The sequence below is a fragment of the Branchiostoma belcheri genome, unplaced genomic scaffold (genome assembly GCF_001625305.1).
Source record: "Branchiostoma belcheri isolate BF01 breed outbred unplaced genomic scaffold, Haploidv18h27 scaffold104, whole genome shotgun sequence".
Taxonomy (NCBI): Eukaryota; Metazoa; Chordata; class Leptocardii; order Amphioxiformes; family Branchiostomatidae; genus Branchiostoma; species Branchiostoma belcheri.
The window spans coordinates 1,236,696-1,249,673 of record NW_017802425.1 but is presented as its reverse complement, the minus strand read 5'-3'; the positions used below and the strand labels follow the sequence as shown (position 1 = coordinate 1,249,673).

The following is a 12,978-nucleotide window of genomic DNA, read 5'->3' as shown; positions in this document are numbered from 1 at the left end:
ACATGTGGCGCTTTAAAGTAGACTTCAGTGATGCGGAATAATCACAAACGGCGCATCTGTACGGCCTCTCACGTGAATGTACGCTGGCCACGTGCTGTTTCAATCGTCCCTTTGCCGCGGCGGAGTAACCGCAAAGTTTACAGGCGTACGGTCGCTCGCCGGTATGGTTGAACACGTGCTGCTTCCAGTTGGACTTGACCGCTGTGGAATAGTCACAAACAGTACACTTGAACGGCTTGTCGCCGGTGTGTTTGGTCATGTGACGCCTCAATGTCTGCCTCAGTGCTGCGGAATAATCGCAAAACGTGCATTTGTATTTCCTCTCATAGGTGTGTGTGACCAAGTGTCGTTGTAGCGTTGACTTCATTGCGGCAGCATAGTCGCAGTAGTCACATTTGTACGGCCTCTCGCCCGTATGTGTGGTCAGGTGCTCTTTTAAACGTGCCTTTCCGGTTGAAGAATATCCACAGATGTCACATTTGTATGGCCTGTCCGTACTGTGTATGGTCTCGTGTTGTTTCAGTCGCCACCTTACTGGTGTGCCATAGTCGCACAGGTTACATTTGTGCGGCTTCGTGCTGTCAGAGTGTATGATCATGTGTCGTTTTATGTTGGTCCTCGTTGCTGTATAGCAATCTGTGCGTTTGTATGGCTTTTCCCCCGGATGGATGAGGTCGTGCCGATTCACATTCGCCATCACTGTTGTGGATTAGTTGAGAACTTTACACCTGTGCGGCGTGTCTATGTCTGTATCACTTCAAAGTTTACTGGCTTTCGGCACCGGTGTGCGCGATCTCGTGCTTTGTAGAACGTCAGCTCTGTAGAACTTCAGCCTCTGTAGAATAATCGCAGAGTGCATAACTGTACGTTTGTCCGTTTTTAAGTGTTCATGTTCTCGTCGCTTCTGGATTCCTTTTGATCATGCCGCCAAGTTGCTTCTAGAAGGTAAACAACATCGTTAGTACATCGTTACTTCGTCCAATGTCACAAAATTCCTAAACTTTCCCACTACTTAATAAGTTTTTGAGGCATCTCCAAAAGTGCTTTCCAGCGACGGCATTTCAAAGTAGCCTGGTTCAACAGCGACCCTAGCGGCCCGTTGAAGGACGACAAACACCTGGAAACCGTGAGGCTGCAGTGACTCTCCCACTCCATGCAAGCGATAGTCGCTAAACTACTGAGATTCCGTGGTTCCAGAGTTTTCAGAGTATTTTATGTGTGGGACACAACACCAGCCACAGCTGCCTGTGCCCCACGTGTATTGTACTGCACATGTTACAATTCTAATAAATCAAATCAAATCAAATCAGAGTTTGCGGTTGTTATGTGGTAGCTTATCGGTTGTTATGTGATATATGTTGGGGGATTTGTGATCAGATCTTGGCGCCCAGTCAAAGACCGACTTGTTTGCCTTGGAATGCGCAGAAAGGTAGGGCAACGAATAACCTAACGCCCAACGTTTACCCTCGGTGTGATTTTCAATGTGCCTATTGTACCTATTCCTGGAAAAACAACCCGTGATATTAGTCGACCAGAACAACGCCCTTAAACCAGAATGCCCCGAACGTTGTTTGGCTCTGTGGAATGCGCAAAAAAGGGTCGGGTGACAATTATGGGATCGTCCTTTTTGTGCTATTTTGTAATTGTCTAGTAGATGTGACACAGACACACTGAGAACATTACGGAACATTCTTCAGGACAGCAGTTCTCCCCTGAACGAGTGCCACATCCCAGTCCCACCGTGTGTCAACCGCTACAGTCTACGGCGAGGTCGCTTCCGGGCAATTGAGCTTAATACTATAACGAATGTGTACCGTAAAGAATATCAGAAGTGCAGGGGATTGGATGATATTAGAGCTTACGTTTGAATGTTGTAATAGAGGTACATTTAAATTTTAAACTCATTTGGCTCAGGGCGGTTCTAAATAGTAATATGTAATCGAGAGTTTTGGCGAGTTTCATAATTGCGATAAAGTGTACGTTAAACGGGTCGAGGGCAAGTGGGATGGAAGTAGTTTTTTATTTGTATTTGAAAATAAGAGGGATTTTAGTCTGAATGAAGCCCTTAAAGCTTTCTTAAGTTGTTTATAACTCGATTAAATGAACCTGACGGGGTTACATCTACTCCTAGACATGTGTAGTGATTTGTAATTTTTATGTTGTGGCCCTGTGTTTTGTCTTTGTTTATTGACAACTTCAAAAAGAAATAAAATTGGCCGAGTATTCGCAGGCATTCTTTAGGTCCAGCTTCAGATTTGGATACAAGTCCAATGTCGTCCGCCAATACCGGGCTTACTGCAATGGGCATTTTTGGACCAGACTATAAGCCTTTCCGCATTAAATACCTCCTTGGTGCTTCCCTCCCTCATGAATTCATTAATCGTATAATCATTATAGAGGTATAAAAGTTGTCTTACCTTTTTAAGAGAATAGGAGGACAGACGGTTGAGCACAGTTGTTATCCCGTAGAAGCCCCTGTCGGTGTCTGTGACTGAATGATCTTTGAACTTACTAGTGCTATACGGCGAATTATTATCAACACCTGAATGAACGCGCAACCTCTGGCAAGGGAGCGGCGACCGGTCGAGACAAAAGCCCCTGTCATAAGTCACACGTAGATTATGGCCTCCCGGACATTGCCGAACTCCCCCATGCCTAACCACCCTTGGACGCCGGTATACTTATAAACACCACAACCGATCACAACGGTTAACGTCTATGGTTGGCTGGTGGTCGGCAAGGTCGGCTACTGTTCGGCTGCGGCACACATTTGGGTGTGGACGGCAGGTTCAGCTGTGGTTGGCTGGTATACGAGAGTAGGTCAGCAGTGTTCGGGGCGTGTTCGGGGTCACCATGATTTGACCCAAATTTGTTGGATTCGTGGTTTAAATCTGGTCCTGGAGTTTTTGTCAAACTGAATGACAAAAATGCTATCTATAAGCACTCTCTTCAGTTTCTCATGTAATGTGAAACTCTTTAAAATGCTTTATTGGGATCTGTCGTTGCTGAGAGGTAAACAAACAAACAAACGTACCCGCTCTGATTGGTACACTAGTCACGCACATGTATACTCTACCAAGGGGTGGCAATGTCGTTGTCTCAACCTAGATGTTGTTTATTCCCTCCATGAAAAATGGAGGTATTGTTTTTGGTGTGTCTGTCTGTATGTGCGTGTGTGTGTGTGTGTGTGTGTGTGTGTGTGTGTGTGTGTGTGTTTTGGTATGTTTGTAGGTCGTAGAAAGACAAAGTCAAGGTCAAACATGAGCCTCCTGATGGCTGACCTTAGTACTGCAGCAGAACTTTTGGTTTTTGCATCTTTTGTCCTGAACATGCTATGGTATTGGATTTTTGGTGACAGATAGCTTTTCCTGTCAGGGATAAGTGGTGTGGGTTTTGCCCCCCCCCCTAGCAGCTTGTTCTGGAACTTCAGGGGAGTTTCTGGTGAAATCTTTTAAAGCGGATAAGTCCAGAAAGGACAAGAACGTATTTTCGTCATTCTTGGGATGAAGGTAGCATATAGAGATGTTCTTTTCTAAATGCAAATTATAGAAATAAAGATTTAATTTGCATAATTAACGAGGAAATTCTGTGATTACAGTGTTTTACATAACGGTAGTTGAATACATGTAATGTATGTAATCTACGGCAGATGGAACATCAACAGATACCAATTATGCAAATAAAGACCTAATTTTCATAATTAATGTGAAAATTCTGTGATTTCGTAATAGTGAATGAATGATGGGAATTTTATACCTTGTGACATGTGTAAATTACTTAAAGGTTAACATAACTATGCATATATTATGTTAATACAGAGGCCATTTGCGTAAGTAATCAGTACATGTTGAATTGAAATATTGCCAAAGGATAGGAATTTCACAAGCAAAATATTGTAATTTGAGTTTGGAAAACCATAAATTAAACTAGATTATGGTAATTACAACCTTATTTCCATAATCAATGAGACAAAAAAAAACATTTACATAAACTCTACATATTTCATGGAGGTATGGGATCTCCGAGTTCTTGTATCTATGTTTATTCATGAAAAGCTCAAATCGACCTGCTGCCCACTTTTCATTGAAGTCATTTCGGCCAGGGCCAGACATAACAAAGAATATCATCGCAATCCATAAAGGCGTTATGGAGTTATGCTGACTACAAATGTGCGGAAACACAAACACACAGACACACACACACACACACACACACACACACACACACACACACACACACACAGACGCGCCAAAAACAATACCTTCCATTTCATGGAGGTATAAAAGGTCAAAAGTGCCGCCATGCCGGGGGCAGTAGTGCCAAGGATACCGGTGCCAAGATAGTAACGCCAAAGCCGATATTCGGGGTCTGCATGGGAGATTACAGACGCATTTAGAACTGCGTAAATTACTTGTCACAAGGTTAACTTTAAAAGACATCCCTGGCCTAGCGCATTGTTTTCTAAGTAACATCCACAGAATACGGTTTGCGTTGAGCTAGACTCATCCGAGCACGAATGACTCAAACTTAAAACGTCGGATAAAGGCATACATACCGACCCCCAAAGTTCAATTCTATCTCACCTTTTAGTCTGGAAAAAGTCGCAAGACCGGTACGACACAACAAACTGTCACGGCGCGACAGATAACACATGAAATATAGGGCACTAAAGTAACTCACAGCAGGTCACTCATTACCAATTTTCACATATACATTTAGTCATGTACCATGCTGAGAAAAGAGTTCCACGACCTCATACCATCGACAAATGAGTCGTAACCTTAACGACTGACGGATGATGGGTGTTTCTAATTGATTACGTAAATAAGACCCTCGTTTGCATGAATCATATCGGTTAATTTTATTTTACACGCAAACGACAGACTAGATGTTACGCAACAACAGTCTTGTCTTAACAATGTTCTGATTTGCATAACTTATGTTAAACGATGCTCACGTACATTCTGCAAGTATGAAATCGGTTGGGGAGGTAAAAGTCGAGGGTAGGAGAGGGAAGGCCTTCTAATACCATGTCTTAGACACAATGGATCAGCAACCCACTATGGCCTCAAAAGGCTATGGGGCTACCTTTACCTGCACTACGCGTAAGGCCCCCGGGAGCTTTATTAGGCTAGCTGTTATTAGACTCATCCACCCCTCTAACCCATCCAAATGGAACGTTCCTTAGAATGCGCTCCCGACACACCAGCCACTTAATCAATCAAACAACTCTATACAAAAGTAATTATTCAATCGATCGATCAAGTAATTATCAAATAAATCAATTACCGTCTAGCTGCTCTACAACACGCATAACGACCAGGCTACTGTCATGATCTAGACTCGTTGGCGAGAGTTTTGGTCTTACTGCAAGCAAACCACTATGTTATAAATATTCAGCGCGAAACTTTATACATGCCGGTGGGTTTGTGTTGCGTTACGTTACCGCGATCTGTTCTAGATCTGTTGCGAGGTGAAGAAAGCACATGGAAGTAGATACGAGATATGATGAAATCTCTAGAGCGTAGTTAACAACTGAAATCCAGAATCATCCCCTTAACTGACAAACTTTTCCTTGTACGAGCAAAACTAGACTTTTTGTACAGGATGGCTCAAATTCACGCACAAAATAAAACAACGCCAACTTATTGGAGACTATATGCGTTTGCCTTTTGTTCAGCTCATTTATCGACTGTATAGTCTACAAATCCGCCTTTTCTGCGGTATGAACTTGTACAGATTTGTTATATTTGCTTTCTGTGATTAACCCCTTTCCTTCGCGGTAATAAAAGGAACCCTTAGCAACCATGGCCAGGGCTTGTTGCCATGAATAGCTCAATATACACATTCGCTGCTGCTATCAAAACGCCGTCCCTTCTCTACTTTCGTCCGAGGTAACCTAACGCCTCCCGTTGCTACCGAGTCTTGTTTCGCCACCTTTCTTCCATTGTCACGGGACAACAAGTGTCGATACACGGGCCAGGTACTTTCCTTTCAGGGTCCATCGATCTCTATCTTGAACACAGGGTTGACTGGCGGTGGGTGTCAGTTGCTATATTTAACGCGGGGCTTGGTTCCCGGTGTCTGTGTAGTCACAAACACAGTCGGGACGCTAGGAGAAGCGTACCTTTTTCTCAAAGGTATGGTCTCCGCCAGCGAGCGTGTGTGAGTGAGTGACGAAATGAAGGAGCTGACAGAGGGAAGGGGTCCGGGAGGAGGATTGGGGGAGAGCCGGGAGATCATGACTCCGCCGGACGTCCCGATGACGACCGAGCACCGCGCGCAGCTCCGCCGGCACTACCCGACCCTACTGGACAACATGAACACCAAGTACGTGCTCCCTGTTCTCGTCTCGTTCGGAGTCCTCACTCCTGCTATGGAGGACGACATCCTGCACGCCGGCTCCGGGACGAGGAGAGACATCGCTCGGGAGCTGTTAGAGATGTTGCCGACCATGGGAGACAGGGCATTCGCTGCCCTGTGCCTCGGTCTACGCCAAGGCTGCAAGCAGGCCTACCTCGCAGACATGCTGGAGACCTTGCCTAAGGCTAAGACAACCGCGGCAAATGCAGAATCGAGGCTGAAGAACAAGGATGAAGTAATAGACATGGGGCTGGAGATACAGGTGAAGAAAAAAGATGAAATAATCAAAAGTTTGGAGGCGAAGTTGCGGCACACGTAAGAACAACTCGAGGCCCTGCAGCAGGCTAGGATACAGAACCAGGAGGACCGTGACGTCACGGCCAAAACAGTACTGCTCAAAGAGATACAAGAGGAACTTTCGCACAAGAAAAGGGAGTACGAAGAACTGAAACTTCGCTTTCTGAACATGAGAACAAAGTTTAAGAAGTATAAAGAAGAGAAGGAGTCGGTTGTCAAGAGGTTGGAAAAGGAGTGCAGGGACGTCCGAATTCTTAAAGACAACCACGCCACGAAAGCCGCCAAACTGGATAGGGAAAACGCCGACCTCACGTTGGAGCTAGCCGAAACCAAGCGAGAGCTTCAGGACTCAAACAACGCCAAAAATCGCGCGGATGAGAAATTACAGACCCTGAAAAAAGAGCGGGACGACTTGTTCGGAAAGGTAGCCGACGCCGAAAGAGCCGCCAGGATCGCGCAAGGTCGCCAACAGACGGTAGAGACGGAGAAAGAAGAAGTGGAAAGACATCTCGCGCAAGTTGCCGCGGAGAGAGAAGACCTGGAAAAGGACAAGAGAGACCTGGAACACATTCTGAAACATATCATAGATCAGCACGGTGTGAGTGAAAAGGACGACAGCCCGCTGGCCGCCAGGAAACTCGCCATACAGCGGAGAGATGGGGTCCGGCCCGGGAGACAGAACATGTCGAACAGAAAGCGTCAGATGGAAGTGGAGAACGGACGGCGCGTGGTGATAGAACGGGCGTTCAAAAAGGAGACTGTCGATAACAAGAACAAATTCGCGGACCTCCTCCGCAAGAAGAATCCTTGAAAGGACATCTTTAAAATTCAAGCTGTAAGCAATACTTGAGCAAAGGTTACTTTTCCATACTAGTATGAAAACTTGGATGATTTGATGATAATATGTGTGGCGAAATAGGTCGCATGCTTGAAGTTGAACCGGGCATGTGAAAGAGATCTAGTGATCCAGGGAATCTATCGTATATTGTCGTTCAATCAGAACGTAGTGTATATTTGCAAAAGACTCTGGAAAAATTTGAATGAACAGGGACAAATTTTCTCCATATTTTATTGTGCTGTCTCAAAGTCTACTTGCCGACAATGTTTGTATGATTTAGTCTTCTTTCTGAGACATTACAAAGGGGTATTCATTCATTCTTTATTCGCCTCATTCATTCATAGACTGAATTATGTTACATTCAAGATCAAGTCGAGCGTTGGTGATGGTTTGAAAGAGAACTAATTAACTTCACAATGTCGTACCGGCTTCAACAATACGAAGTGAACCGTGACTTTTTTCTGATCAGAAACCCATGAAAATCACCATTGATCGAAGTTTTCTTTGTGAGGCGGTTCTTCAGAGAGCAAGTCTGTACAAGTTTCCTCCTGAACACGGACTTTCGACGCTTTGTTTACCTTCCTTTTGTTAGATTGCAAACCGATGACTTAAGTTACTGCGCGATACAATGCGACACCTGTCGTTAAGTGGAATATTTACAAATAAAGGCTGGCTCGATACGGAATGCTCTGCTCGATCAAGGGTTTACATTCTACATGCACGACAGACCATACATTCCTTAACATTAAGTGTTTTGCAAACATGGAAAACGTTGTCTTGTGTAAAGTTATAATGTGCATGGAACAAAGATAATCAAACGCAGTGTCCACTGCATTTGTCACAGCATCTCATGGAACGGAATGTACCTTAAGCGTGCCCACGCTAATCCACTTCTCCTTTATAAACAAACATCTTAATGCTCACTGAAATGACGTTATACAAAGTACTTCATGTATCGTAAAGATGGGGAGGGGGGCTTCTTCTTTCTTATTTTCAAAGCGACCCTTGGCGTTGAGAGGAATAGTTAGATCTATAGAAACTAGAGTTCTAGAGTGATGACGGCAGGCAAGTATCTATCTGATTATACGTCCCAACTACCAAGTACCTAATACCAGCCCAGAAGAGAACAAGAAATAGCCATGCCTTCAAGTAAAAGAGCTATCAACCAAGGATTGAGGTGCTCAAGAATTCATTCTTTCCTAGAAGTATCGCAGAGTGAGACTCGCTGTCACAGTAGGGGCATTATCATTAGATAGCTTTAAACAATGTCTAGGGTTAGAAGTTCAAATTTTAGGTGTAACAGGTCGATCAGTGCAATATAGCCAGTTGCCGCCGCGCCGCGTGCCTGCGAAGCTGGTGTGTTACACCGAAAGGCGGTTATACCGGCTATACAGATACAGATATGTTGGCAAGGTGATTTGGGCTATTGACTTGGAATCTGAAGATTCTGGGTTCAAATTCCTAGTAGGTCAAATATTGTTAGCGGAAAGGGACCGTTTACTTCTATTTCCTCACACGACTCATTTCGGTTACGTACGTCTTCTCGGATGGGACTTAAAGATGGACGCCCTAGTCATTTGGAAGCTCTCGGGAGTCCACTGCGGTCTGGGAACGTTTTAGCGACCTCCAGACAGCTACAGCTAATGGTACAGCTAAAGCTACAGCAGAAAGTTTGTCTAGGAAGAAAGCGACAATCTTGTCATTATTCGCCCGTGGTCCCCAAGACGAAAGTACTGACAAAAGAACAGGAACGTCGACAAGTCGCGAGGAAGCGAACTACAAGACAATGTAAATTGTTTAGAATAAAGTTTCTTTAAATTCTCTGTGCGAGCAAGGGGATCCAACGTCTTTGGTGCGAGCTGTTTCTGACTCTCCTGGAATTTAACTTATTTCTTCACTTGTTCATATCACTTCGATGCGACAATCCGAAGCGCGAAAAATTTACCACGTATACGGTCTACGTTTAGCTCCCTGTTGTGTCCAGAGATTGCTCAGGCGTCTGTTACAAATTAGGTCTGCATGTGTTCCATCCTTATCCGTGCAAAATGTGTATGCATATATAAAGTATTCACATGGCCTCTACTTAGTAACATGCAACACACTGGGGAAATCCTTACCATATGGCATGGACAAAGTATGATATTGTTGGTTATATGCAAGCTAGAGACTGATTTTCAGGTTTCATACACAACAAGAGTTCCACGATCTCAAACCTTCGCCAAATCATGTTAACCGTTCAAACTGACTAATTATACAATTTTTACGGTAATTGTGTGCAAATTATAAGAGCCTCATTTGCATGCCATGGGTTTAATGACCCGAAGTCATACCATTTAGATACAATCACTACTCAACTATGACTACAAGATATTTGCATACAAAATTGGCATTGCGCTATTCAAAACAATTCCAACTTTCCTTTCTACCCTAAACAAGCACTATAAACAAGAAAACTACCTTTCAAACATAAAAACTTGACGTACGTAGCGCAATCACAAAACTCAGGATTGGCTGTCACAAACTAAGTATAACTAGAAAGGCCAATATTTGCTTTGGAGCAAATACAGCGATGGGTTCACCACATTTTACGACATGGCAGGGAAAGAATGAGAAACACAAGGGAAAACAATGATTTACATTGATATAACTATAATATGAAGTAACATACAACTAAAACAACAGTTGGATAGCTATTCCCTACTTTATTGGTTAGGATTTTTAATTGCATAATGCAAACTGTTGATTTTCAAAATAAAAAAAAAACGTTCATGCCCCGCATTCCAATGCTGGAGCAGAAAAGCTTGAAATACCTACCAAAACACTTGAATACAGACATACTGTTAGTATGGAAATGCTCTGTGCAGGTGTTAATCAAGTTAAATCCCAACAGCCAATCAGCAAGAAATGCTCTGTGCAGGTGGAAATGCTCTGTGCAGGTGTTAATCAAGTTAAATCCCAACAGCCAATCAGCAAGAAGAATAGAGGAAAGCTGCATGCCTATTGGTTGATGCCCTGCATTCCATTGTGATGACTCATGCCCAAACGTGGTAAACACGGCACACTAACACAGTAATACATTTGCTATAACACAGCAAAAAAACTCAAATAAAACCATTCTAAAAGCCCGTATCACAAAAATTTAAAAATGCCTAGGGGTATTTGCCCACTGTACCTCCATACCAAATTTCAGGACCTTAGGCCCTAAAATGAAGAAGCTGAATCCATTTAAAAAATGGCAGGAGAAGGAGAAGAAGAAACACCAGAAAAAGCAATATGGGTTCACTTCGTGGTGTGGTGAACCCATAAATATGATGATGAAGTATAGAAACCGGAAGATTCCAGAAAATTCCTATCAATCGGAGTGTTTGTTTATGTTGTCCAGAACTAATTGAGAACGAATATCACTTTTTGATTGCACTCTTGTATTAGTTAGGTTAGGCTTATGAAAGTAGATGCCATACTTTGTATCCTGTACAACTGTTGTGCAATAAAGTTCATCTGTTTTATTTATGAAATAAAGACTGAACTTTGTTAACTTCCAACACTAGATACAGAATTACCCCAAATTTGTTTTATTTGTTTTGGCCGAGATTTAATCTGTTTGATTTGTTGGCTGGTAAGTCATCAACAGTGATCAATGCATTTCATCATTGTTGAGTAATGAATATTCTGCTTAAACACGACTGATGCACATATTTGCACACACTTGTCCCTTAAACGGTGGCAAGGTCACAGAACACAGCATTTGTCATTGATTACTGAAGTTATAGATTTTGCCTCCTTGTAGCTTTGTCGTCAGCTGCAATAACAGAAGAAACCTCTGTCTCTGATTTTTTCGTGGGTAGTCAGGACATACATCCTAATTATTTACTGACTGTTTGATAAAAGTACATTGTTTTTATACAACGTGAGCTTTTAAGGGCAAGCTGAAACGCTTACTAGTTATAAACTGCTCAAGGGCACCTACCAGTGAGTAGTATGTTGTTGTATACACCATGTAGGTCTACTATAGTGTTGTTGTGCTGCTGCACAGTTCACAACGCCAGAAACGCGGCATGTATAATGATCCAAACATGCTAATAAAAAGAAGTTGTATGCGTAATTCACATGAAGGTCGTCTTACTTTTAGCTATTTAGCCTGAAGATTATATATTTAGCCTTTATCCTGGACCGGTCGAGCGACATTTTTGTAGACGTGAGGTAGCTTTGGAGCAGTCCATTTTAACGCAGGGATCATTAAGAAAAGGCAATCATTATACGGATGTGGTTTCTGAATAAAACATAACTAGATGAAATAATGTTTGAAAACTCTATTTCTACACGGTGATCTGTTTAGAAATATCTCTCATTTCCTAGCAAAGGTTGGCTTGCTATCCTTCTCCCTCTACCAAACATGTGGACACCCTCGCCCCGGTCACTTTGACTAAACTCGCCTCACCGAACGTCGTCATAATTGTCGATCACCATGGGGGACAGAAAGGCGTTTTTTCGACTGTTGGCCTGTGGAATAATTTTCGGTTTTGGCGTGACCCTTCTGATAAGTCTACATGTCGAACATCCTTTAAACCAATTTGTACTTAACAAAGCTTGGCTGTCTATGAATACCACCGTTTCTTCAAGCTCAAGCTCAAGCTACAGGTAGGTTTATGGGTTTTAGAAGGGGCGAAAGGTTGTCGACCGATTTATAATAGAAATGTTATTGTTAATAGGTATCAACTATGTTAACTTGCTTAATGAACCCAGGGCTCCAAAAGTGGTGATTCGGGCAACTTTATTTGACAGTTGCCATCAGAAGTGAGGACGGAATGATTCTCAAGGTCACAGAACACAGCCTTCATAGTTGATTACCGGATTTATAGATGTTGCCCCCAGCTCTGCACTCCAGGAGGGTCTATCTTAGTAAATGCTGATGTCCAATTAATGACAGCAGTGTCTGATGTCCAATCAATGACATCTTTCTTATTTTCTCATGTCGACGATAGCCATAACATAGGATTTTTTGTGGCTAGTCAAACATTCGCCTCTGCAAGCCGGGCAACAACGGGCCATTCTGCTATGATACCATGCTATGATACCAGACAAACATTGGGAGCTACAAGCCGGGCAACAACGGGCAATTCTGCCTTTTTACTAACTATCGCTAGATAGCGTTGTTAATCTGGTGCTATTAGCACCAGTAATATCAGCAATTATAAGAGTCAGTTAGGAATAGATTCAGAGTAAAACAATATAGCTTAAAATGATATGAGCAAGGGCAATCAATGACATTGTGCTGTTACTGGCTGTTGAACACACAATCAGACTGAGAAATTATGAGTATATGCAACCGCTGTCGTCGCCCCCCTCCCCGGAATTCGTTGGTGGCGTGGAAACAGCTTGCTTTCCAACAAATGCCAAATTATACGTGATTTATTTTCCCCCTGATGTCGGTTATTAAGTCCCAAAACGTCTAAAAAGGCACAAAATTGCCCACAAAATCG

The 12,978-nt window shown here is 43.1% G+C and overlaps 2 protein-coding genes across 2 annotated transcripts; both read left to right on the top strand.

The window, feature by feature from the left end:
- Window positions 1–5,971: 5,971 nt before the first annotated feature.
- Window positions 5,972–6,702, top strand: LOC109477001. Its single transcript, XM_019778017.1, has one exon. It carries the CDS (start codon window positions 6,182–6,184, stop codon window positions 6,680–6,682), a length of 501 nt encoding a protein of 166 aa, XP_019633576.1. The 5' UTR covers window positions 5,972–6,181; the 3' UTR covers window positions 6,683–6,702.
- Window positions 6,703–6,803: 101 nt separating this feature from the next.
- On the top strand, window positions 6,804–8,177 carry LOC109476990 (titin homolog). The gene has a single exon (XM_019778006.1). It carries the CDS (start codon window positions 6,830–6,832, stop codon window positions 7,469–7,471), a length of 642 nt encoding a protein of 213 aa, XP_019633565.1. The 5' UTR covers window positions 6,804–6,829; the 3' UTR covers window positions 7,472–8,177.
- Window positions 8,178–12,978: the final 4,801 nt, after the last annotated feature.

What these genes read in the sequence shown, in the direction of transcription:
- LOC109476990 (XM_019778006.1), top strand. Translation starts at nt 6,830, where the DNA reads ATGAGAACAAAGTTTAAGAAGTATAAAGAAGAGAAGGAGTCGGTTGTC.
- LOC109477001 (XM_019778017.1), top strand. Translation starts at nt 6,182, where the DNA reads ATGAAGGAGCTGACAGAGGGAAGGGGTCCGGGAGGAGGATTGGGGGAG.